This window comes from Microcebus murinus, chromosome 6 (genome assembly GCF_040939455.1).
Source record: "Microcebus murinus isolate Inina chromosome 6, M.murinus_Inina_mat1.0, whole genome shotgun sequence".
NCBI lineage: Eukaryota > Metazoa > Chordata > Mammalia > Primates > Cheirogaleidae > Microcebus > Microcebus murinus.
The window spans coordinates 89801773-89827134 of record NC_134109.1 but is presented as its reverse complement, the minus strand read 5'-3'; the positions used below and the strand labels follow the sequence as shown (position 1 = coordinate 89827134).

The following is a 25362-nucleotide window of genomic DNA, read 5'->3' as shown; positions in this document are numbered from 1 at the left end:
ATTTTATGAATGAGGGAGTTGCGTATGTTAAATAACATACGCAAAACCACATAAAAAGTAAGTACCAGTATTAGCATTTGAGCCCAGGTTGATTGGACCCTAGAGCCAAGTTCTTGACCACTCTTGTATATTGTCTTTTATTTATCATAGGTAAAAAGAGGTGGAAGGGGAAGCTCATTTAAAGATTAAACACCTGTGACCCAGTAACTGGACAAAAAAGGTCTAGGCTGTGACTTCTCAAACTATTTTAGCAAAATTTGTTAATATGTCTAATGAAAAAGAAGGTTCTCCATATTATTTACATTTCCACCAGTTTCTGTGATATTGAAATGTGCTAGCAAAAGAACATGTTTAATAGGTGAGAAGCAAATTGGGAATAGGAAACTGCGTGGGCCTGTTTCATGTTCCTTGCCATGATTCATCTAGATGCTGTATTTTGTGCATTTTCAGGATTTGGAATATCGTCTAGATCCAAAGACCAAGGAACTGCCTCACTTACGAAATCCTGACATACTTGTCGGTGAAAATGACCTCACAGCTCTTAGCTATCTTCATGAGCCTGCTGTGCTCCATAATCTCAGAGTCAGATTTATTGATTCCAAACTTATTTATACATATTGTGGTAAGTACGCTTTGCTTTCTAAGTGGATTGTGAACTCTTTTCTCTAATGAACATAGATAACTATGTAAATGTTGTGCATGGGAAAAGTAGGCTCTGGTTGAATTTTCTCTTAGAGACAAAGTTACTTCAGAGTTATCAAAAAGATTTACCAGTATTGATTAGCCAAGTTGCATTTTATGCTGAATAAACTCACTTGTGAACTTACATAATTCTGCTCAAAATAAAAAGAACTGGGCCTATTTTTGGATTTTTTTCCTCCCACAGAAGTCTTATGTCAGATTTAGTACTAAATTCACCATTTATTTTCATATCTTATAAAGACCACTAGATGAAGAGTAGATGTCCATGGACTTTCCTTAAGAGCAGGTTCAGGAAGTTTAGTGTTGTCTTTTTCTCAGTTACTTTAGCAACATGGGACTGACTTGACTTGTGGTAGTTGGTCTTACTTGTTCCTGCTTGCCTGGGCCCTTGCTCATTGCAGTATTAGCTGCCAGCAACCCAGCTCATGGTGCTTTTTGTTGCTTTTAGAAATGAAGCATGTGCATGTGTATATAAGTTTGTGTTCCTTTCCCCCTTCTCAGTTTGTTCTTATCCTTTATTTTCTCTTCCTTCTCTGGCTCTTTTTTTTTTTTTTTTTTCACTGACTTTTTATTTTTCTTTCACTAAATAGTCTCTCCTTCAAAGCTCAGGTCTGGATTTCCACTCATTTTCATTTAAGTTCATTTGCTTTGGTGCACCCTACTCAGTGTTTGTCGTTTCTTCTTCATTGCTCTTCTGTTTTGGACAAGAGCAGCCACATTTTCTTCTTACAAGAATTTACAAGCCAGGCACAGTGGCTCACACTGGTAATCCTAGCACTCTGGGAGCCTGAGGCGGGTAGATTGTTTGAGCTCAGGAGTTCGAGACCAGCCTGAGCAAGAGCGAGACCCCGTCTCTACCAAAAATAGAAAGAAGTTAATTGGACAGCTAAAAATATATAGAAAAAAATTAGCCAGGCATGGTGGCACATGTCTGTAGTCCCAGTTACTCAGGAGGTTGAGGCAGTAGGATCCCTTGAGCCCAGGAATTTGAGATTGCTGTGAGCTAGGCTGACCCACCAAGCACTCTAGCCCGGGCAACAGAGTGAGACTCTGTTTCAAAAAAAAAAAAATTTACACCCCTTACATACTTGATATTAACTCTTCCCTATTAACAGAATATTTTATTTTCTCAATTTTCATTTTTCTTCAATTCATTTTTTTCTTGCACATATGTTACCTTCTCAGTAAAGTCTTGCCTGGCTGCCTGATCTAAAGTATAAACCCCTCCTTCTCCTTCTTACTATCTTCTTTCCCTATTTTCCTGTTTCCTTATACTATTTAACCTATGATTATACTTATATATATATTTTTCTTACTCATTAGTTTGTGAATGTAAGCTCCATTTGTCTTATTTGGCTTACTGTTGTAAACCCAGCACTTACAAAAGACCTGACACATAATTAGAGCTGAATAAATATTTGTTGAATGAATGACCTAATTAAATTAATATATACTTACCAAAATATTTTTAGGAAACACAGAAAAATATACAAAAGGAAAAAAATTACATGTAATTCACCACTGAAAAATAACCAGTATTTTGTTGACTAATATCCTTTCTATGTGTATGTGTAAGAGGGTATAAGTATATATAAAATTGGAATGAAAGCTTATATATAGTTTCATATCATGTTTTCCTATGACATTTAGTAATCTTCGAAAACTTGATTTGTGGTGGTAGCACAATAGTCTGTCATATGGATGTAACAAAATATATCACCTACTCTCCTTGTATTAGATATTTTGTTTCCATTTTCACTGTTAGAAATGACATGATAAATATCTTTGTAAAAAAAACCCTATGTGTGAATTTTTGATTATTTCATTTAGATAAATTTCTAGAAGTGGAATTTTTGGATTAAATATAATGAAAATATTTAAGGTTCTTATGAAATTGCTACATTATTTTAAACAAGCTAGTCCAGTTTTTAAATGGTATTTTAGTTAGGACTATGTATAATGGATTCAGAGGCAAAATCTATAGTACATTTTGAATAACTTGAATAACTTATTAGTTTAGTAGTAACTAAATTGAAATGAAGTTTTGTTTTAACTGTGAGTCTTGTTTTACCTAGTTTGATATGCCTGTTATCATTGACTTCTTTTTCTTTCTTGTCTACCTATCCCACTCCCCCAGGTATAGTCCTAGTAGCTATAAATCCCTATGAACAGCTACCTATTTATGGAGAAGATATTATTAATGCATATAGTGGTCAGAACATGGGTGATATGGATCCACATATCTTTGCAGTAGCGGAAGAAGCTTACAAGCAAATGGCCAGGTTGGTGGAAGCTTTTATTATTATTTCATGGCTCTTATCATGTGATAATTCCTTCATTGCTAAGTTATAGATATGTCAAAATGAATGGCAACTTGTAAATCATTATTAAATAAGCAGCCTTGGCCTATTTGCCTCAGACAGCCTGAATTATTATTAAATATTAAAATAATCTCATTTATAAAAGGACATATATTTTTTAAAAACTACCTTTGGAATCTCATCATGATCCTATACTAGGCAAAGATATTATGCTTTACAGATGAAAGGATTAAAGTTTAATGGTATTAAGTGACTTGCCCCATGTCACTCAGCTAATGAGTGACAAACAGGAACTAAGAGGCCTACAAGTGGGGAAAAAAAAAATCTGTATTCTAGAGAATTAAATCTAAAAGAAAGTGTGAATTTTAATGTTAGTATTATTTAACAGGGCATCAGTGATTTTGAACAACATCTGCAAAATATCTCTGATATTAATCATGGAACCCTGATATTTTGAGGGTGGAGAAAGGGAGAGAAATGCTACTTTCAAGACTATACTCTTAATAATATGATATAATGTAAAACTGCAGATGCAAAGAAGAATGATATATATTTAACTTATTTCTACAGCCTACAAAGCAGAACTTGGCATATTATAAATATGATATGGAAAGCCCTAAGGCAATTAATGAAGTAGAGAGAAAACTAATACAGCAGAGGTTTTTATTTTCTCCTCTCCAGCCAGGAAGAGTGTGTATGATTGGACCAGAATTTTAGAGTTGTTTCAGTGACAGAGCCCATAGAAGTCATTATGCCCTTTTAATAATAAAATAATATTAATACTTCTAGTAGCAGCTAACAGTTATTATATGCCCTCTCTGTACAGGGGACTGTTTAATTGCTTTCCATTTATTAACTAATTTTATCCTCATAGCATCTTTCAGAGTTTGGTATTATTATATATATATATATTTTTTAGACAGAGTCTCACTCTGTTGCCTGGGCTGGAGTGCCGTGGAATCAGCCTAGCTCACAGCAACCTCAAACTCCTGGGCTCAAGCAATCCTCCTGCCTCAGCCTCCCCAGTAGCTGGGACTACAGGCACGCACCACCAAGCCCGGCTCATTTTTTCTATATATTTTTAGTTGGCCAATTAATTTCTTTCTATTTTTGGTAGAGACAGGGTCTCGTTCTTGCTCAGACTGGTCTCGAACTCCTGAGCTCAAATGATCCGCCCGCCTCGGCCTCCCAGAGTGCTAGGATTACAGGTCTGAGCCACCATGCCCAGCCTGGTATTATTATTAATCTTCATTTTACAAATGAGAAAACTGAAGCACAGAGAAATTGTGTATTTTTCTAAGATTACAAAACTAAGAAGACCAGTTTTCAAATTCCATAGCCTTCTTACACTATGAAATATTAATATATTAAATATGAAATGACCAAACATAGTTTAATACTATAAAACATGACATATTTATGCTGAATTCTGTTATAAAATAGTAATGAATATTCAAAGTTTAAGAAAAGTTATTTTTTAAGCTTAAAAATGAGAAACTTCCACCTATAATTTTTTTCCTTAAGTTGGAACAGACTACCAGGGCAGAGAGGAAATCACATGGAATGCTAGACCCTAAAAATAGTTTCTGAAAATTTGGTAGTGCTCAGATAATTATATGACGCCTTGGAAAATACTATTCTTAAATACGAAAGCATGGCTCTTACCATCTTTGTTACTGGTAATCCACAAATAGTATTAGATTTATATGAATATTTCTGGCTTTTGAACCTTACATTTACTGTGATTTCCTGTCATTTGTCCTTTTCATTATTTCCCACTGTGACTCAATCACTCAGTGTGATTTATTAACCGAAGATTTGTCTTTTTCCCTTTGCTCAGTTTTCTCTTTTAGGCAGTTTTAAAGTACACTTCAGTCAGTTATGGTATTATATTTGTCATTTATATGAATAAATTTATACCCATAAAATTTACCACAACAGGTAAATAGACTATGTCTACTTAGGCTTACAGTCATATATCGATGCTACATGATCATTTCTTGCTATTTTTTTTCTTGCCAAATGAAGATGTTATCTTTACCAAATATGAATCCTGGTATTTCACATTACCACTCTTCGTAGAGGCCCCTCACATCTTCAGGAAGGTACAATTCAATTCATCCAACAGAAATTTATTGAGTACCATCCAAACACCAGGCACTGTTCTGTGTGTGGGGAAACACAGCAATGAACAAATTAGACAAAATAGACAGAAATTCCTACCCACAAAGTGAGGCATGACAAACAACAAAAATAAAACATAGTTTGTCAATGTCATTGTTGGATAATTGATAAAATTGAAATATAGACTGATTAGGTAATGGTATTATATCAATGTTACATTTGATGATTTTGATCATTGTGGCTATGTAAGGGTATGTCCCTGTTCTTAGGAATTATACTCTAAAAGATGTAGGAGTCATCATGTCTGCAACCTACTCTTAAAATGTTTCAGAAAATATTAGAATAAGAGAAACAGATTAATAAAGCAAATGGATAAAAGCTAAACAATTGGTGAATCTGAGTAAAGCATATATGGAAATTCATATTACGATTTTTGCAATTTTCTCTAAGTTTGAGTTATGTTACAAATAAAGTTATCAAAAAAGCAAAAAGAACAGACTTTACTGGGACAAAGGTCAAAGCCAGGAGACTAGTTAGGAGGCTATTGCATTGATCCAAGCAAGAGGAGGAAATTAGTGGAGGAGGAAATTTAGTTGAGGAAGAAATTAGTGTAGATGGAAAGAAGTGGATGGATTCTGGATATATTTTTAAGATAGAACTGGTAAGGCCTTGTTTATGTGACGTATGAGAGGAAAAGGTGACAGCAAGGATTTGATCTGAGCACCTAAAAGGTTGGAGTTGCCGTTTACTGTGATGGAGAGGGTAGCAGGAAGAGCAGGTTGTGATGTATGTGGGATGGAGGGTAGGGAGGTGGGGTGGAGTTCCATTTTAGATCTTAAAGTAAGATTGAAATGGTGTTTTAGACATCTGTCCTCAAAGCACAGCTGATACTAGTGAGTCTTCCCAAGCAGATATATGTTCAACGACAGTGGTAATAACCAAGATCCCTGGCTCATGGCTCCTTTCTAAGCATGTTCTTTAGAATAATGCCCTCGTAAAATACCTCCGTAGAATAGCTTCTTAATTTTACCTGTCCTGTTGACATACAGAGGAGAAAAACTCAGTGGACTGCCGTGTCTGTTTTTCTTCTCATGTTCTTGTTTCACATTCTTGCTAGTCTTTTCTCATGCTGGAACTAATTGTTCTCTAATAACTAAGTCACAATATTATTTTTCTTAAAAAATCAGGGTTTTGGGGTTTTTTTTTCCTTAAAACCAGGTAGCATTGATTCCTTTAATTTGCTATGTTTTTTCTCTACTGTGAATGGTAGAGTAAATCAATTTTATTGATTAAGTTTCACTTGTAGGTTTTCTTGAAATAAGTTAGTTGTATGCAATTAACCTTGGTATAGTGAAAAAGATAATCTGTACTATTTGCATCGCTACCAATAACTAACTATATAAGCGCAAATCTCCTGATCTCTCTGGATCTCTGTTTTATCTATCACCTGTAAAATGGAACAATTTCATTAATGGTCTAGCTTTGCATTTACAGTATTTTGTGGTATACATTTGTTATCTGTGTGTTTGATGGAGATATAAGCATTTTTCTTCTACTTCCTTCCATGGCAGACCATGGTAAGGAGCTGTGTGGAAAAGCAGAAGGAGCATAGTATATAGACTTTCCCCTGGAAATTGGGAGATATGGGTGTAACAACCCAGCTCTGCTCTACTGCACAAGTCATCAGCCTTGGATAAGCCATCTAACCTTTCTGTGTTATTGTTTCCCCCCAAAAGGAAAAGATAATGTCTGTTCTGCTAACTTCAGAGGTCAAAATGATATTAGTTGATAAACACAAAAGCACTTTGAAAAATACTAAGTATGCAAATATAAGCTGTTTCTATCATCATAATAATCATCATTACCGAATGTCATGTGTACGTTCCCTTTTCATGGACACTAGCCTCTTATCCAGTTTTCCTGACTTTATTGTCAGACCTTTCTTTAGGGTGGCCCCTTCTTTCATTTGGTTACGTGGTCTCTGAATGTGCCACTGTCCTGAGGTTCACTGGCCAAGTGGAAGCTGACTATTACAGATTGTAAAATCTCTCCTGTTAGCAACTGTGACTCAGCTGCCATGTGGTGCCAGATGTCCTATTTACGCGAATAGGCTTGACGTAATACATGGTGCCTGATAAGGAACATTTTATATATGGTATATACAGGTGGATTAATTTATGTTAATAGCTACCACTTTTAGATGCCTATTATGTGTCAATTAGGGGTCAGGCATGTCACCTCTAATCTTCATTATTTTCTTGGGAGCAGACAGTATGATCCCTGCTTTACAGGTGAGGAAATAGGAAAGTACCCTGTTTAGGCTATAATGCTCATAAGTGGTATCTGGGAGCTGAGATTTGAATCTATCTCTGAGACTCCAAAATCTTCTTTGTCATTTAGTTTTCTTATTTTTGAATACCTGGGCCTGTTCAAACAGGTGTATTCCCTCAAATTAACATTATGTAGTTTGGTTTCTGCATCTTTTATCCAACCTAAATATCTTTCTCTGTGCTCCTTTATCTAGCTGATTTATATTTATCCTTCATGACCCCACTCAAGTTTTACTTTCAGATCACCCCAGCTCATAGTGCATGATTCCTTTTAACATTATTTATTATATAAATATCTTAGTCTGTTCTGTGCTAGTATAACAGAACACCACAGAGTGGGTAATTTATAATGAACAGAAACTTACTTGGCTAGTTCTGGAGGGTGGGAAGTTCAAGGTCGAGGGGCCACATCTGGTGAGGGCTTTCTTGCTACGTCACCCCATGGTAGAAGGTGGAAGGGCAAGAGAGAGATAAAAAGGGGGCCAAACTCATTCTTTTATCAGGACGCCACTCCTGTAGTAACTAACCCACTCTCCAGATAATAGCATTAATCCACTCATGAGGGCAGAGCCCTCAGGTCCTAGTCACCTCTTAAAGGTCCCACCTCTCAACACTGTTGCATTGAGGATTAAGTTTTCAACACATGAACTTGGGGATACATTCAAACTACAGCATTGAGCTGCTCACTTGGGACTTACTGAGTACTATCAACCATGTAAGATTGCAGTAGGAATAAAATAGAATGTGAATTAGAGCACTATAGTGTGTAAAAGTTATAAACAAATGTAATTGTCTATTTCTCATCTTTATATATTATATAGGCTCTGTACTGATGGAACAGAAAGCTCAGGTTGGCATGAGATGATCTGATAGCCATGTGACAGGCTTCTCACCAGGAATTGAATGACCATAGCAAGTCATTCTAAGGAATACTTGTTTTCATTTCCTGAATAGTCTCTCTGCCTGTCTATACAATGCAGCTTTCAACAGTGCCAGCACCCTCTTTTATAGTAAATATTTATACTTCAAAAATAAAACTAAAATATTATAATTGTTAACTCATTGTCTATTTTCAACTTTAAGGTTTTAGTATTTTCTTCTTGAGACTAAAAGTAGAAATCATGGAGAGACAGAGAACAGAGCAACTTGATTTTCATGAGTGATAATGTAGAGAAACTTAGCATCTGTCTAATGAGAGAGGGATTAGAGTCTCAGTGATGCCACAGCTTTAAGTGAGCACAGTAAAAACACAGCTTTAGTACAAACCATTTTATTATACTAACTTACTATTTTCTATCTTTAACAAGGGGTCAGATAAAGGGAGAAGCAGACTGTTTGCCTGCAAAATAGTAAAACTCTAGATTTTGTTTCATATGAACATATTTGCTTGTAAGCTAAAAATTTAGACCTAGTGTGGTATACTTTATCAAGGTATGTGGCAACACCCAATGGATGGTTATCAGAGAATTAACAGCAACATGAGTGGAAATATTAAATTGTGTTCCATGTTAGGAACACAGTGCTGAGGCCGGCATTACTTAGTTTGCTCATTAATAACCTGGATGTATTTGAAAGTATGCTGGTTAAGTTTACAGAGGTCAAGTTTATGGTCTTAGAAGATATCTATAGTATTCAGTATGACCATGATAAACTAGAGAGAGTACATTGTTTGAGGGATAAAGTTCAAAAGGAAAATCTATAAAATAATGTATGTGTTACAAAATGAAAACTTTATAGATATAATGAAAGACTGGACAAACCAAATAGATATGGGGTCACTGATGACCATAAAAGGAAAATAGATTAAAATGCAACATATCTCTCTTTCATGCTTGAATAATTCTTTTCTGGGGTTTCAGGTACCTCTGCATAGTTTGATTCCCATTTTCTTCTTCCCACACAACCTGCTTTTCTCCTAATTATCATGTAAGAATCAATTCAAGGAATTGCCTTCTCTAGAAAGCTTTTCTTGATATCCCTTTATAACATCTCCTACTAGTTCCATGCCCTTCTTTTATATTCATAGTGTTCTGGGTGGGCCTTTTTTATAGTAATTACTCCCAACTATATTTTAACTGTGTACTTTTTTAGTCTCCCCCAAAAGGCTATAATCCTAGGATCTTTTATTTCTATAAAGTGGTAGGCATATTGTGGCTGCTCATTACATATTGTTGAATGACTGAATGAAGTAGTATTTTTTAGTGGGGGGCTTTTAGTTCACATTAGAACCTCTGGACTCGCCACTGACTGAAACAAGACAGAAGAGCTTACCTCTACTCCAGAGCACTCAGTACCCAGGCTATTTAGAATTGCATTTGAGGCCTTTGAGAGGACTGGCCAAGCCAGAAATCAGAAATGTATCATTACTATTTTCCCGCCAAACTGAGTTATCTGCTATTTCCTAACTTCTTATGTTTCTGAGCCTTTATTTATGTTATCCCCATTCCTTGCTTCCTTTCTCTTACTTGTTTTTCTAGACCTTGCTCAGGTGTCATCTCTAGGGAACCTTTCCTGATCACCTATTCCTCTTCTCAGTGTACCATCACACGTATTATAATCTTGAATTACTGCCCCATCTTTCCTATTAGACCACTGTCTTAGTCTGTTTTCTGCTGCTATAACAGGATATTGTAGACTAGGTCATTTATAAAGAACAGAAGTTTATTTAGATCAATGGTTCTGGAGGCTGGAAAGTTCAAGAGCATGGTGCTGGCATCTGGCCAGGGTAATGCCATGGCAGAAAGGCAAGTGAGCATGCAAGACAGAGGGCATTGGGCTGAACTCATCCTCTTATCAGAAGCCACCTCACATGATAACTCACTCACTCCCATAATAACACATTAATCCATTTATGAGGGCTCCTAATCACCTCTTAAAAGCCCCACCTCCCAATACCATCACACTAGCAATTAAATTCAACACGAGTTTTGGAAATTCAAACCACAGCATCTGTCAACTTCAGGAGAACAGATCATGGCTTATTTAACTTGTATTTGAATGAAATCAGCCAGCAAATGTACTATTTCTTCTCTGGTGATGAGGATACCTTAGTAGGAGCTGGAGTTTGTGGGAGATACCACTTCATGGATTGTTAGCAATTTGAAATTGTAGGCAATTTGAAAATAGTTCTGTAATTTTAATTAAATAGAATTTTCTTCTAAATTCCTTTGCTGTGACTCCAAAGGATATCTCCTTTCTCTTCTGAGGTGGTTGGCAACAGTACTGTAAGATATCAAAGTAGTTCTCTAGGAATGAAATAGTTTGTTTGAGATGTGTACACACCAACAGATTCAGAAAATCTCTACTGCAGACTCATCCTTAGATGTGATGCTCTCTAATTTAATACTTGATATCTTCTTCCTCTTTGTTTATTTTTAGTTTATAAGTAGACATACTTATTAGGAAATATTATTCTGTGTTTCTTTCCACAGTGTGGCATATATGAGCCAGTAAAAACTCACTGTTCCTCACCAATGAAAACAGGGAGGAAATAATGTTAACCACATTCTAAAGTAGGCAACACTGGCATTTACTTTTCCTTGTTTTACAGAGATGAACGGAATCAGTCCATCATTGTAAGTGGAGAGTCTGGCGCAGGAAAAACAGTCTCAGCTAAGTATGCCATGCGATACTTTGCAACTGTAAGTGGTTCTGCCAGTGAAGCCAATGTTGAGGAGAAGGTTTTGGCCTCCAACCCCATCATGGAGGTAAGACAGCAGCATCCTTGGCTTTCTTACTATATTCTTTTGTTAAGAAACATGCTCAAAGAATTGATTGATACAGCAGATGTCAGCCACTAAAATTAGGAAACTGCTTTGCTACATGTTAGTAAGAAATCTAGGAAAAGTGAAAATTCAATAAGGTAGACATTTTGAGTAAAGCCCATAAATCTGTTTTAGTCCATAATCCTGAATTCTTAACCTTGTCAACTAAATTGTTGTCACTAAATACCAGGCTGTTGTACTTCATTTTCTGAAGTTTCTTTCTCCTATTTAATTCAATCATACCTATTGTTCCTTGTACCAGAAGTACAAGTTCCTCATTTCCCCTTATCCTGAGTTCTTATTTATGCTCCTTCCAAAACATAGGATTTATTATGCTCAAGCATGAATTGAATTTCATTGTTCCTTTACCCACATTTTATTTTCTGTACTTAGTGTAACCTGTTCAGCTATAAATTTTTATTTTTTTCCAGGTTTGAGCTTAAACTTTGTAAACTTTTTTTGTTTGATTTTGTTGTGTTAAGCATATCATAATCACACAGCTGTAGGTTAGTAAAAGAAATTCAGTAACTGTAAGTTTTTGAGAGGGGAAGAACAATGAAAGGATAAATTAATAATTTTAAAAGTCAAATAGATATACAAAGTATAAATGCCTTCACCAAAGAAAATGGAACTAGTTATATGAGAATTCGAGTATTTTAAGGTTTGTAACTGGAGTACTATTTGTCTATTAATACAGTTGTAGGAAAGTTATAGTTTTATAAGAAGACCCATGAAATGGAGAAAATAAGTTTCATTAAATGGACAGAAATGAGTTTGGACATGCAGAAACAAACCTTTCTTGTTAGAAATTCAAGTCAGCATTTTTTATTCCTGTCTTTTTCCTTTGTGAAGTCTTATTTGTCACCCAAACACAGATGGAGTTAAAACTGGCCTGGTGCACCTGTGGTACAAGTGGTTTTTGCAATAATCTGTCTAGAGGTAATTGTGCCTGGTTTGCAGTGCTGTGTGTGACACTTCAAAACCGAATGCTGTGATTCCTTCTCTATAGGGTTGCTCTCTAGAGCAACAGGACTTCTATTCTGGGGATTGAAAGACAAGAAATGATGGGGAAGTTGAGAGGCTTCCTGTGCTGGGTGTGCTATGGAAAGAAAACTGGAAAAGTTTTCTGAAATAGCATGGACAGGAAGAAACAGATGTTTGTGTCAAAAGAGGGTAGTGAAGATTTTAAACAAATATTAAGGTTTTGGAAGAATTTAAGCTACAGATACAGTGGTGGATGCCACTGGTGTTAATATTGGGGAAATAAAATCTTTGGAGCCAGTTTTTGGTTTGGGGTCAGAAAAGAACAGGGCTTTCTTTGCTTTCTACCATTGTTTTGACTGGTTTTGGTCATAACAACAGATTCTTGGTATTTGGCAACCATTCAGACTATTCTAGTTCCTAATATTAGAATATCCTAAAGTTTTGATTGTGATGGCATTAGGGAATCTCATTTCTTCTAGGCTTGAACCATATATTATTATACTAAGATGTAAAATTGTCTTGAGGATCACTTAAATCTGGAATGAACCTTGTATAATTTTTCAAAAGTTGAATGAACTGTTTTATGACCCCTTTCAAAAAACAGCTTCATTGGATTTTCTACAACACAGATTTGAGTTGTGTTAGTAGGAATGATATAAAAAACTTAGAGTGGCCACTGTCTTCATCTGTTTTGTGTTGCTATAACAGAATACTTGAGGCTGGGTAATTTTTAAATTAAGAACTCACTGTAGGAGAACTGTGCCAAGGCATTCATGAGGGATCCACCCCCATGGCCCAAACCCTTCCTGCTAGGCCCCACCTCCCAACACTGCCACACTAGGGATCAAATTTCAACATGAGTTTTGGTGGGACCAAATCATATCTAAACCAAAGCTAGAAACTACTTTTAACATGCAGTTATATGGAATATGTCTTATTTGCTGGGATGAACAAAAAAGGATAAAGGGATCAGTTATATTTAGCTATCTCTATATTATTGTTTAGTCTATCTATAGGAATTTGGATTAAGAAAAAATTGGTAAAGAATTAGAGAACTAATTTTTAACAACTGCAGAAAAGGGCAACTCAATTTGAAAGACTAAAATGGTATATGGACCTGAAGAATCGTGATAAAGGGTTTACAAAAACACTGGAGGAAAACATAGGTAAAATACTGAGTACATAGCATAGAAAACTTGTAGGTTTGAACTTGCTTCAAGACTGTCTCTGTATCAGAGCCCTTTACTGTGATGTCAAGAAAGGGATATCTGAGACTGGGTGCAGTGGCTCATGCCCATAACCCTAGTGCTCTGGGAGGCCAAGCTGGGAGGATTGCTTGAGCTCACAAATTTGAGACCAGTCTGAGCAAGAGTGAGACCTGTCTCTACAAAAAATAGAAAAATTAGCCAGGTGTGGTGGTGCATGCCTGTAGTCCCAGCTACTTAGGAGGCTGAGGCAGGAGGATCACTTGAGCCCCTCAGTTGGAGGTTGCAGTGAGCTATGATGATGCCACTGCAGTCGACTCTGTCTCAACAAAAAGAGAGAGAGAGAGAGAGGGAAGGGAGGGGGAGAGGGAGGAGGAGGGGAGGAAGGGAAAAGGAAAAAAAAAAAAGCAAATAAAGACAGGGATATCTGGGTCTCCAGTGATTTGCCAAAACTCCTCATTGGATAATGAGCTTCCTACATGGTTAACATCACAGCCCAGTGGCTAAAGGGATTTGCGTATTATCCTTTAGAAAGGAAGCTCCTCATCCTCAGCATTATTTTTACTCTATTTTATTATGTTTTCTTTTTTCCTGGAAATTTTCATTGTAAGATAGGGACAGGGAAGTTTCTCAGGGAAGTCTGCATCTTAATGGTTCCTTTTTATCTTTAGTAATCAGCATTGAAGATTTTCATTTCCGCTTAGTAGAGAAAAGTAACTCATGCAACATTTCATTAAAATAGTAAAATCGAGGTTATAAAATTTCTTCTTTCATTTGTCAATTTCTTGCTGATTAGAGTGAAAATAGTACTAGGGAATCTGTTGTGAATACAGTACTTATAGGGTAGAAAGAATGATTGGGGGAGTAGACAAAAGGTACTATTTATATATAGCACCTTCTTTTCTCTATAGGTTCAGAGCTTAAAATCATATAATTTTGTTTTTTTAAAGGATCCTAGAGCTCATTCATCTTAGTGTTTACTGACTTGAGGACATTAACACTCCTCAAAGAGTAAATTATGGCAAGTTGGTAGTAGGGCCTGATTTGACACCCAGGTCATCAGACTTCTATTTCACTTGTTCCTTCTACCATTCTTTCTCTCTGTTTAAATACTTTTTTCTCAAAGACAAAAAAGGGTCTGCTTCAACCCTCACCTACTCACTGCCTCTTCTCACAGAATGTACTATTGTTTTAGAAAATTGACCACTCTGGCTTCCAGTCTAAGTAGATGGAGAGAGATGCCATATGGAAGGTAGGAAAAGAGTTAGGGAAGGAAGAGAAGCTGGAGACCACCCTTTCCCAGTTTGCTTAGTTGCTGGTAGGAAAGTGCTTAGGACAGTACCTAGTAAGCATTCAAGAAACATTACTGCTGCTGCTACTTCTACTACGTGTAACCTTTCATGTACTCTTTGACAGAATACATTGTGTTGAAAGAAAATTTTATAATCTACTTTTCTAAACATAGGTTTTCTAAACAAAAATAGTGGGAATGTATAGAGACTTTTTCCTGTGTTGTTTTATAATATCAAGAAGGGTAATGTCTGAGTAAATGTCTAGATAGTTAAATTATCTCAGACTACATTAGATAATTCTTTAATTTTGCTGGGAAGATACTCTTATTTTTTCTGAAAAAGCATTTAAAATGTTAATCCAAAATACAGCAGTGTTCTCATTGCCAAAACAAAATAGGATGATATCTGCTCTCTACTTCAGGAAGTGAAAATACCTGCTTCTTGATTGATCAGAGAATCTAATATGTTGGCTTTAATGCCTCTGCTACTACTGTTTTCATCAGTTGTATTTGTATTGTTCTTTTAAAGCTCCAGAGTATTTTCACATCTTTCTGTCTGCTGTGGTTTGATGTACTAATCCTAACATAGGCTTTGCACAAATGAAAAATATTAATCTTATGTGAAACTAGCTTATTAAACATTTTATACATTATGTAAACACTTGCTTTTCTAACTACATGCCTCTTTTTTTGCTTTGCCATAAAAGAAAAATTTACAGAAGCATGTCACCTAAATCAGAGAGAAGACATACGCCATTTAAATTTTCAAGGTTATATAAAAAATTTAGCAGCAAACTTGCAAAATTCTCTGCATTCTGTAGCAGATATTTTATAAGTTAGATACAGCTATCAAAATCCAAAACCAAATTTTACTTTCTCCAGTTTCTGAAAATTCCATTTAAAAATATATATGTATGTATTTATTTAGAAATGAGTCTCACTATGTTGCCCAGGCTGGACTCAGACTCCTGGGCTCAAGCAATCCTTCTGCCTCAGCCTCCGAATATCTGGGACTACAGGTGCATGCCACTACGCCTGGCTGAAAATGGCATTTATATTGAGTGGGTAATACTGATAACTCTGCTAATAGTCTAACTGGACCTTTGTTGCCATAGGATAAGATGATAGAAATTCTTGGTTAAAGAGCCCCTGAACACTTGAGCAACATTTCCAGGAAAATATTAATTTGTTTTAACCATCTTATTTACATAAAACCAATGAAGTTTTTCAAAAACCTTGATGGTTAACTAACTGTGCCTTGGCAGTTCTCAACCCTGTCTCTTTCTTTGCTGGCATGAATGAGTATGTTTGGACACCTCAAATTTTATATAAAAATCTCTCAACCTCTGGGCTTAGGTTTGCTGTTTCTGAAAATCATTTTTGTGATAATAACAAGACAAATAGTAACTATAAGTATATATCTGTGTGGTTGTGCAGTGGGAAAAGCATATACCTGTATCTGTATTGTTTTTGGTGGGGGGGAGGGGATTGTTTGTTTGTTTTTGAGAGACAGGATCTTCCTCTGTCTCTCAGGCTGGTGTTGAACTTCTGGCCTCAAGCAGTCCTCCTGCGGCAATCTCCCAGAGTGCTAAGATTGCAGGGATGAGCTACTGTGCCTGGCTAACAGAATCAGTTTTAAGGAATTGTGTTCTATTTTATCCTTTCTTTCCCTGAACAAACTCTGTAAATGTTATGTTATGAATTGCACTTCTAAAATCTTATTTTCTCTCTTGCTTCTTAGTCAATTGGAAATGCTAAAACAACCAGGAATGATAATAGCAGCCGTTTTGGGAAGTATATTGAGATTGGCTTTGATAAGAGATATCGAATCATTGGTGCCAATATGAGAACTTACCTTTTAGAGAAATCCAGAGTGGTGTTCCAGGTAAGCTGGGCATGTACACATATATACTTGTGCTAGATTGCTGTGTAATTGCACAGCCCATAGTTGCTGGTCTGCATTTTCTTTTAAGATACTCTTAAGCATCTTGTGACAATATTACCACAGACCACACTTAGACTGAAGCATGTAAAATGATGCCTGTTACAGGCAGGAAAATACCCTTAGACTACTATTCTTTGGGATTGGACACTTTTAGGTTTAATGGTTTTGACTCTTTCTTGCAGATACTTGTAAATAAGCTTAGTTAAGAAGAGGTGCTATGAGTTTAGCCTTCTCATATTTCCAAATGATAGAGAAGGTTTTGGCCTCTCCCTTTGACGAATTATATTTTGAACTCAGATCAAGAAAAAGAAATTATCCTTGTCCTCTTTCCTTTCTTAGATTATATTATTGTTTACAATACATACCTATCACATAGGATAATAAGGGTTAAAAATCTTCACAACCCAGCTATGAATTTCTGTCATAAAATACACTCAGTCACATCTGTGTAGGATTTGCATTCACACATACACTCTTGGTCCTTTTTGACATGAAAGTGGGAAATACTATATCTTTACAACACTGGCAGGCACATATTTACAGGTATCCTAAGGGAGTATTGATTTATCAGTAGAAAATTCCCAGTATAAGGCTCCTATTGACCCACTGCATGATTCATGCTGTGAGATCTGGGATTTCAGTAGGCCTTTAACTGGATGCTCACTGCATTGAGGTTCAAACACCCCTGGCACTGCCATGCAGCAGTGTCCACAATTTCCATTGCCTGACTCTGTTATGGCTTTGAAAGCACCTGGGACATTGCAAGAGTTGTGAGTTGGGCAGGCTGTAGCTACCTTGGCTTTGACTTTGGGTAGTGCTTGATTGTGGTCTCCTTAAAATATAATGCTTGATTTGTATAGTAAAACAGTAGTCTATTGTTCTAATATCTGGGTATACACAGAGCAGTGTTACTACACACATGAATATTTCTATAGGTTTTTTTTTTTTAAAGCATCTAGTTTAGTAGCTAGAAGAAAGAATGGGTGAGACATAGGTATATCTAAGAGAAAATTGAATTCAAATAATAGAGAGATTTGATTGATAGGTAAGTGAGTTAGCGGGTAAAAAAGACAGTAGCTGGTCATTCTGGTGAACAAAGGCTAGTAGTGCTTAATACAAAATGGTAAGGCCTAATCCTTATTGTTGTGTAAAAAGATGTTGAAGCAATTCTAGCTGCTTCTAGTCCCCAGGGATATAGAATATTAAGGACGTTTGGTTTGGTCAAAATGAATCATACAGTCAGAAAAAAACATGCTTGGTACTATTCTTCATGTACAAAGATGACCAAAGCGTTTCTGCAGACCCTCCTGCTTTTCTAGTTTTTATGTACTGAACTACTTGATCTCTTATTTAATGATGCTTGTGATCATTGATACATTGGTAATTTGTTCAGTGTCTTCTGTCCCTGTAATAGGTTTTCTCATCCAGACGTCAGTCCCTTTTGGACATCAAACCTGACCTTGGCCTTAATAATACTGTTCTTAACCAATTGAATATACAGCAGAATTCAAGGAAATGATGTTGGTTTTATGTGAACAATATTATTGCAATTATAATTTTTAGGTATATATATGTATATATACACACACACACACATACAAATATAGGAAAAGACTTTTAGGAAATACTAAAGAATGACCTTAAAATTGTACATAACTTATTTTCTATTTTATAAAATAGTTATTGATTTTAAAATGTATAAACTAAAATTATATGGAGGATATAGTTGCATTTATGGATTTTTTACAAGCAACCATGGTAGATGGTACTCTCTAAAATATGACAAAGATGGGATTATTCTTTTTCAAAGTGTTAGGAAGACCAGGAATCGAAAAAGTTCCATTAGAAAATAGTATTGAGTTTTAGCTTTCTCTAGAAGCACTGATATCTTATGACTGGGGCCATATATCAAGCTGTTTACTAGTTCAAAAAGCATTGTTGTCAAATATTTTATGTTGAGTGTTACAAACACATACCTACTGACGTATATACATATAGACTACAAATCATAGGGTTGAATAACTGTAAATAAGTATTAGTAAATTTGGGAAAGGGCAATTTATTTCCCCAAGATAATTAAATATTAAAATTTTCTTTCATGTTAGATTTTTTTGAATTTTAAATTAAAGTGCTATAATTGAAAACTCTTGTCATTTCAAAGGCAGAAGAGGAGAGAAACTACCATATCTTCTATCAGCTTTGTGCCTCAGCAAAGTTACCTGAATTTAAAATGCTGCGATTAGGTATGAATATGACATTAGATATATTGTGCTAGTATTGTTTTCCATTAATTTCTGAGTTCCTAAACTTGTTAAAAAAGAGCTTATCTCATACTGAAGTATTTATGGATAAAATGTATAAAAGTCTGCAGGTGGCTATAAAAAATAACCTATGGGGGAGTAGGGAAGGAGTGAGTAACCATATAAATGGAACAGGAATGGCCTTGAAATGATTTAAGATGAGTGTTTAAGATCTTGTTTAAGATTGGTGATGAGCAAATGTATAGAGATTCACTATATTAGTCTCTCTACTTTTGTATATGTTTGAAATTTGCCATGATTAAAAGAAAAAAATTAAAGGAGTTTGTCTGATGGAGGCCCGTAAGTGTTTCTGATGAAGGGAATAAAGTGTTTGAAGAAATTATTCTAACATGTAGATTGGAATAAAACCTTTAGGAAAGGACTATTCATTTCACCAATTAAGATAGATAAACTGTAAACATTTTACTCTATTATTTAATTTTGTTTTACGTTAAAATGTAATTGAAAACACAGGCTGCCAGACTCCAGACCCTATACACTTAACTGTGTTATCACTACTTTTAATTCAGAATGTACATAAGAGAAGTCAAGGCTTTTTCATAGGCCAAAAAACTTTTATTTTTCTTCATTGCAGAAAATGCAGATAACTTTCATTATACGATGCAAGGAGGCAGTCCTGTGATTGAAGGAGTGGATGATGCAAAGGAGATGGCACACACCAGGCAGGCCTGCACTTTGCTGGGTAATGTAGTTTTATTCTTGAGCTCTTATGAGGAATTGCTTTTTGACTCTGGCAACTTTTATTTAGAATATTGGTTTGTCTTGTATTAATGGTAAGTATGGATGGGAGATTTAGTATTCTATGTAGAACACATTTAGACACCAAATGGGCACAAAGTATCTTTTTTTGGGTGACAAAACTGTTCTAAAATTAGATTATAGTAATGGTTGCACAACTTTGTAAATTTACTAAAAATCATTGAATTGCCCACTTAAAATAAGTGGAAACTATGCAAATTAGCCTTCAATATAGGTGTTTCAAAAAACATATTTGAGCCATCAGGGAAAGTAGAACTAAATGTAACTCTTAAATTTTTGTAAAATCTCAATCCTAAAGCTAAATGAAATGAGTTCCTGTACAAGTTCATATTTTGTAGGTTTGATTTGGGTTTTTTGTTTTGTTTTGTGGGGGGAGCTTTTTGTAACTGATAAATATGGCTGAGTTGGCATGGTAACAGCACACTGTATTACATGTAGTTCCAACACTTTTGAAATAGGTCAGATATCATTATCTTGTTTCTGGGACTTACAAAATGTTGGGCCTAATATGAATAAATTAATCTTTAGAACTATAGTCTACAACTTTTAAAGGCAAATTTGTTTTTTAGTACCTCAGAATATAAATAACTCTAAAATGCTATGTTGGTATTTTGAGAAGTACCCTTAGGTGAGTTAATTTAGCTTAAAAGCTTTGCTAATCAGGACCACGGGGCTTACTAGGAATGTACAATCTTTAGACCCTTTCTCAGACCTACTGAACCAGACTCTGTAGTTTAAGAAGATCTATTGGTGATACATATGCATATTAAAATTTGAAAAACACTACATTAGTTTTGGGGTGAAATCTATAAATAGAAAATTGTGAATTTGAAAAAGCCATAATGCCAGAGATGACAAAAACATTCATTATGAGGCCAACTCTAAGCTATGCTGTGTAAGATTACATATTTGGAAATAATTTTACTACTTCTATTTGCATATAATTATATATAATATTCTGGAAATTGTTACCTTATTAAAAAATGAAGCCAGATCTGATACAAGTCAAAGACCATCCTGCCTTCTCATCTTGCCTCATCCTTCGGGTTCTGCTCTAAGGCTGTAATGCTGTTTCGACACTCATTCAGCAGGCTGGGGCACAATACCAGCCTGAACACTTCTAATCTTGGGATATCTTTGACTTCTACTTGGTGTGTAGTTAAAAGAAGTAATTAAATAATCTGACTTAAAACAACCTTTCATTTGGAGTAGAGAGAAATGGTAATAATGTTAAGAAAATACTTAAGTCCAATGTGTGGAAATGATGACAATAATTTGTGTAGCACTTACCATTTGTCATTAGTGTATTAAGTGTGTTATGTGCATTAACTCATTTAATCCTCAAAAATACCCTTTGAAGTATTTACTATTATTCCCATATCTCAAATGAGAAAATGGAGGAATAGAAGGGTGAAGTTACCTGTCCATGTGAGTTGGTAGGTCAGTAGCAGAGACAGACATCCAGCCCAGACTGGTCACACTCAACAACCAGGCTATCGCCCATGACTGCCTAAAGTGTTAATGTCAACGAAGGTGAAAGTACTGTTGTTAGCTGTGACACATTATAATGTGCATAACATTTGGCAATATTTAAGGATTAACAGGCGGGGCGCGGTGGCTCACGCCTGTAATCCTAGCACTCTGGGAGGCCGAGGCGGGTGGATTGCTCGAGGTCAGGAGTTGGAAACCAGCCTGAGCAAGAGTGAGACCCCATCTCTACTATATAAATAGAAATTAATTGGCCAACTAATATATATATAGAAAAAATTAGCTGGGCATGGTGGTGCATTTGAGACTCTGTCTCAAAAAAAAAAAAAAGAATTAACAATAGGCTTAAAATTGTCTGCTATAATTTTTTAGTTGTTGTCCTGAAATTAATTACTTGTTCATTTAATCTATTGTTTCAGGAATTAGTGAATCTTATCAAATGGGAATTTTCCGAATACTTGCTGGCATTCTTCACTTAGGAAATGTTGGATTTACATCTCGAGATTCAGACAGCTGCACAATACCTGTAAGTTCAGAACAAACTGAGTGGGATGGCAGTTTAATTGTGTTTTATTTTTATAGATGCTTTATAGTAGCAATATAGTTTGTCTCTCTGTTAACATTATCAGAAAGATAATTATTTTTTTATTTTCATGAACTGAGAATTATTATGAATTATTCTCATGAACTGAGAATAAAGAAATGCAGATTATAATCCCTGGTACACAGTGATTGTGTGTGTGTGTGTATGTATGTATGTATGTGAGAGACAGAGAGATAGATGGATAGATGAAATTAGTGACTAGGACATACATGGCTCTACAAGATCAGAAACGCATAAAAATTGGAGCTATGAAGGAATATATCATGCTCCTGCTTAAATCCTTCAGGACTCCCACTGCCTTCAGGAACAGGCCCAACACCTTATTTGGCATGACATGGGAGGCCCATCATGATTGGCCCCTGACTTCCTATTCAGCTTCTCTCTCATCGCTTCTCACACGTCACACTCCAGCCATTTCCACGCCAAGCTGCCTCTCTCTCCTGCCTTAGTTCATATTCTCTCTGCTGGGGTAGGTTGATTGCTCTTCTTCCCTGGCTAGCTCTTAGGCACTTCTAACATGCAGATCTGGCAGCATCTGTTCTTAGATGTATGCTCCTTCTTCTGCTTTCCCTTATAGTAGCTCAAATCACATTGTTCTGAAAAGGTCTCTCTTGCTTGCCTTTACCCACTAGGATTTGAGATCCCTGTGGATGGAGCCATACTATTTATTTTAGTATTCTTAAGGGCTTTATTTATTTATTTATTTATTTATTTATTTATTTATTTATTTATTTATTATTTATTTATTTATTTTGAGACAGAGTCTCACTTTGTTGCCCAGGCTAGAGTGAGTGCCGTGGCATCAGCCTAGCTCACAGCAACCTCAAACTCCTGGGCTCAAGCAATCCTGCTGCCTCAGCCTCCCAAGTGGCTGGGACTACAGGCATGCGCCACCATGCCCGGCTGATTTTTATATTATATATATTAGTTGGCCAATTAATTTATTTCTATTTATAGTAGAGACGGGGTCTCGCTCTTGCTCAGGCTGGTTTTGAACTCCTGACCTCGAGCAATCCGCCCGCCTCAGCCTCCCAGAGAGCTAGGATTACAGGCGTGAGCCACTGCGCCCGGCTTAAGGGCTTAATTTATATGGTTTTTATTCAACTTATTCTTGCTTGCCTTTTTTGGATCTATAGCCCCTTTTGTAAAAACAGATTATCCACTCCTATAAGAAAAGAATTTATTCCCTGCCTTTTCTGGATATAGTTGTTTTGTGCTACATAGGATGTGTGAAGCATAATATCAAATAAATGACTTTATGATTTGAAGAGAAACTCTATTCAATATTTATCTGTTAGTCAAAGGGGCAAGATCTAGATAGGATCTAGATCTGTTTGGTTTACAGAAAGCTTGATCCTCATGGACTCCTTTATGGATAGTTGGTGTGTAATTTTCCTAAGCCATAGATCTTAATTTTAGATGCATGATTCCCCTCCTCACCCAACCTCTTCTCCTTCAAAATGATGATTCTGATTTAAACTTTGATTTTTTTCTAATGAAATATCACTACCCTTTTAAAAAAACAGCTTTGTTGAGATATAATTTACATAGTATACTCATTTAAAGTGAACGATTAAGTGGTTCTTAGTATGTTCGCAGATATCTGCAACCATTACCACAATCAATTTAAAATATTTTCATTACCTCACAAAGACACCCAGTACCCTTTACTTATTGCTTCCTTATACCCTCATTCTCCAAGGCCCCATAGTTTCAGAAAAATCATGAATCTATTTTCTACCACTATAGATTTGCCTATTCTGGACATTTCATGTAAATTGAATCATACATATTCTTGTGACTGGCTTCTTTTAAAATCCACTCATGTTGTAGCATGTATCAGTGCTTTACCCCTTTTTATGTCTGAATAATAGTCCATTATATGGAGATACCATATTTTGTTTATCCATTGATTAGTTAATGGATTTTTGAGTTGTTTTATCTTTTGACTATTATGAATAGTGCTACTCTGAACATTACTGTATAGGATGGATTTTAAAAAAATAAACTCATTGATTTCTACATCACCATCTTTGCCTATGTGAACTTTCCCCAAATGTCAAGATTCTCCTGATCAAGAAAGTCATCATTAATGTTAAAAAGTATATCATTTCACTGTGAGTATTCCCTAAAATTTCAGTGTACTCTTTCCTACTTGAGATGTCTAGGAGTTATTTTCTTAGAGAAAGAATACTTATACCTTATGAGACTTGTCCAGAAGTTATGTCTATCAAGTTCCTCTTAGAATTCTGTGATTGTTTTTTTCTAATCAGCATTTTGTTGATTTGATGATAATTATAGTACTTCAGTTTTACTATTTGAGGTAGGTAGAGATTAAATGTGCTTTCAGTGTTGTTGGTAAAACATCTGTTTTTGATGGTTCCACCCCACCTTGAGGACATTTGTTGAACCTAATGACTTTGAGGTTTGGTTTTCATAGCCAAGTGGGGTGCAGAAGACAACAGCAAAGTACAGGACTATAAAAAGGGGACCACAAAGGAGAACCCCTCCCTAAGCTGAGATCCTACATGGGGAACTAATAATAAACTTGCCCACAACTCACTTCAAGAATATAAAGAAAAGCTAATCTGGTGGTGGCTCACGCCTGTAATCCTAGCTCTCTGGGAGGCTGAGGTGGGCAGATTGCTCGAGGTCAGGAGTTCGAAACCAGCCTGAGCAAGAGCAAGACCCCGTCTCTACTATAAATGGAAAGAAATTAATTGGCCAACTAAAAATATATACAAAAAATTAGCCGGGCATGGTGGCGCATGCCTGTAGTCCCAGCTACTCGGGAGGCTGAGGCAGGAGGATCGCTTGAGCCTAGGAGTTTGAGGTTGCTGTGAGCTAGGCTGATGCCACGGCACTCACTCTAGCCTGGGCAACAAAATGAGACTCTGTCTCAGAAAAAAAAAAAAAAAGAAAAGCTAATCTGACCCACACTTGTTGCTAAGTGTTTCCTAAAAATTTGTAACAACAAACTGACCCTCACACATGTTCCCAGCCTGATTACATAGTTCCTAGAAGGTCCCAAAAAGCTACATGCAGAAAACTAAGCTTAAATTGATGATGGGCTGGTAGTGACCTGGGTGCCTGACAGAAGCAAATGCAAATGTACTTTGGAGGCTACACCTTCATTCTAGGCCTCAATGGGAAAAGTAATAGAAAATATTGGCTCACTGCTAAATGATGGGCATAGATAGGCACAAAGAGATGTAAAGGACATTGGAACCCAAGAAAGGGGAAGGGTGGAGGTGGGGTGAATGGTAAAAATGTACCTATTGGGTACAGTGAACACTATTCTGGTGATGGGCACACTAAAAGTCCCAACTTAATTAAGCATTATATAAGGTATCTATGTATCAAAAACATTTCTACCTCCTTAATTTTTGAAATTAAAAAAAAAAGAAATATTGGCTCACAGTAAAAAATCACAAGTCTTACAATAAAACAAAATGGAGAAAAATAAAAATAAAATAAAATAAAACAAAATAGAAGGAGCTAGGAGAAACAATAGCAAAACACAG

General features: G+C 35.9%; 1 protein-coding gene across 4 annotated transcripts in view; it reads left to right on the top strand.

Annotated features, from left to right (window-relative positions):
• The window catches only part of MYO5A (myosin VA), a 195125-nt gene that overhangs the window by 82689 nt on the left and 87074 nt on the right, over window positions 1-25362 (top strand). For all 4 annotated transcript variants that reach the window (XM_012763447.2, XM_012763453.2, XM_076004378.1 and 1 more), the window contains exons 3-9: window positions 451-622; window positions 2840-2984; window positions 11028-11184; window positions 16463-16606; window positions 18828-18909; window positions 19562-19669; window positions 21654-21760. In XM_012763447.2, coding sequence (XP_012618901.1) covers window positions 451-622; window positions 2840-2984; window positions 11028-11184; window positions 16463-16606; window positions 18828-18909; window positions 19562-19669; window positions 21654-21760 — 915 coding nt within the window. The remainder of the gene's footprint in view (window positions 1-450; window positions 623-2839; window positions 2985-11027; window positions 11185-16462; window positions 16607-18827; window positions 18910-19561; window positions 19670-21653; window positions 21761-25362) is intronic.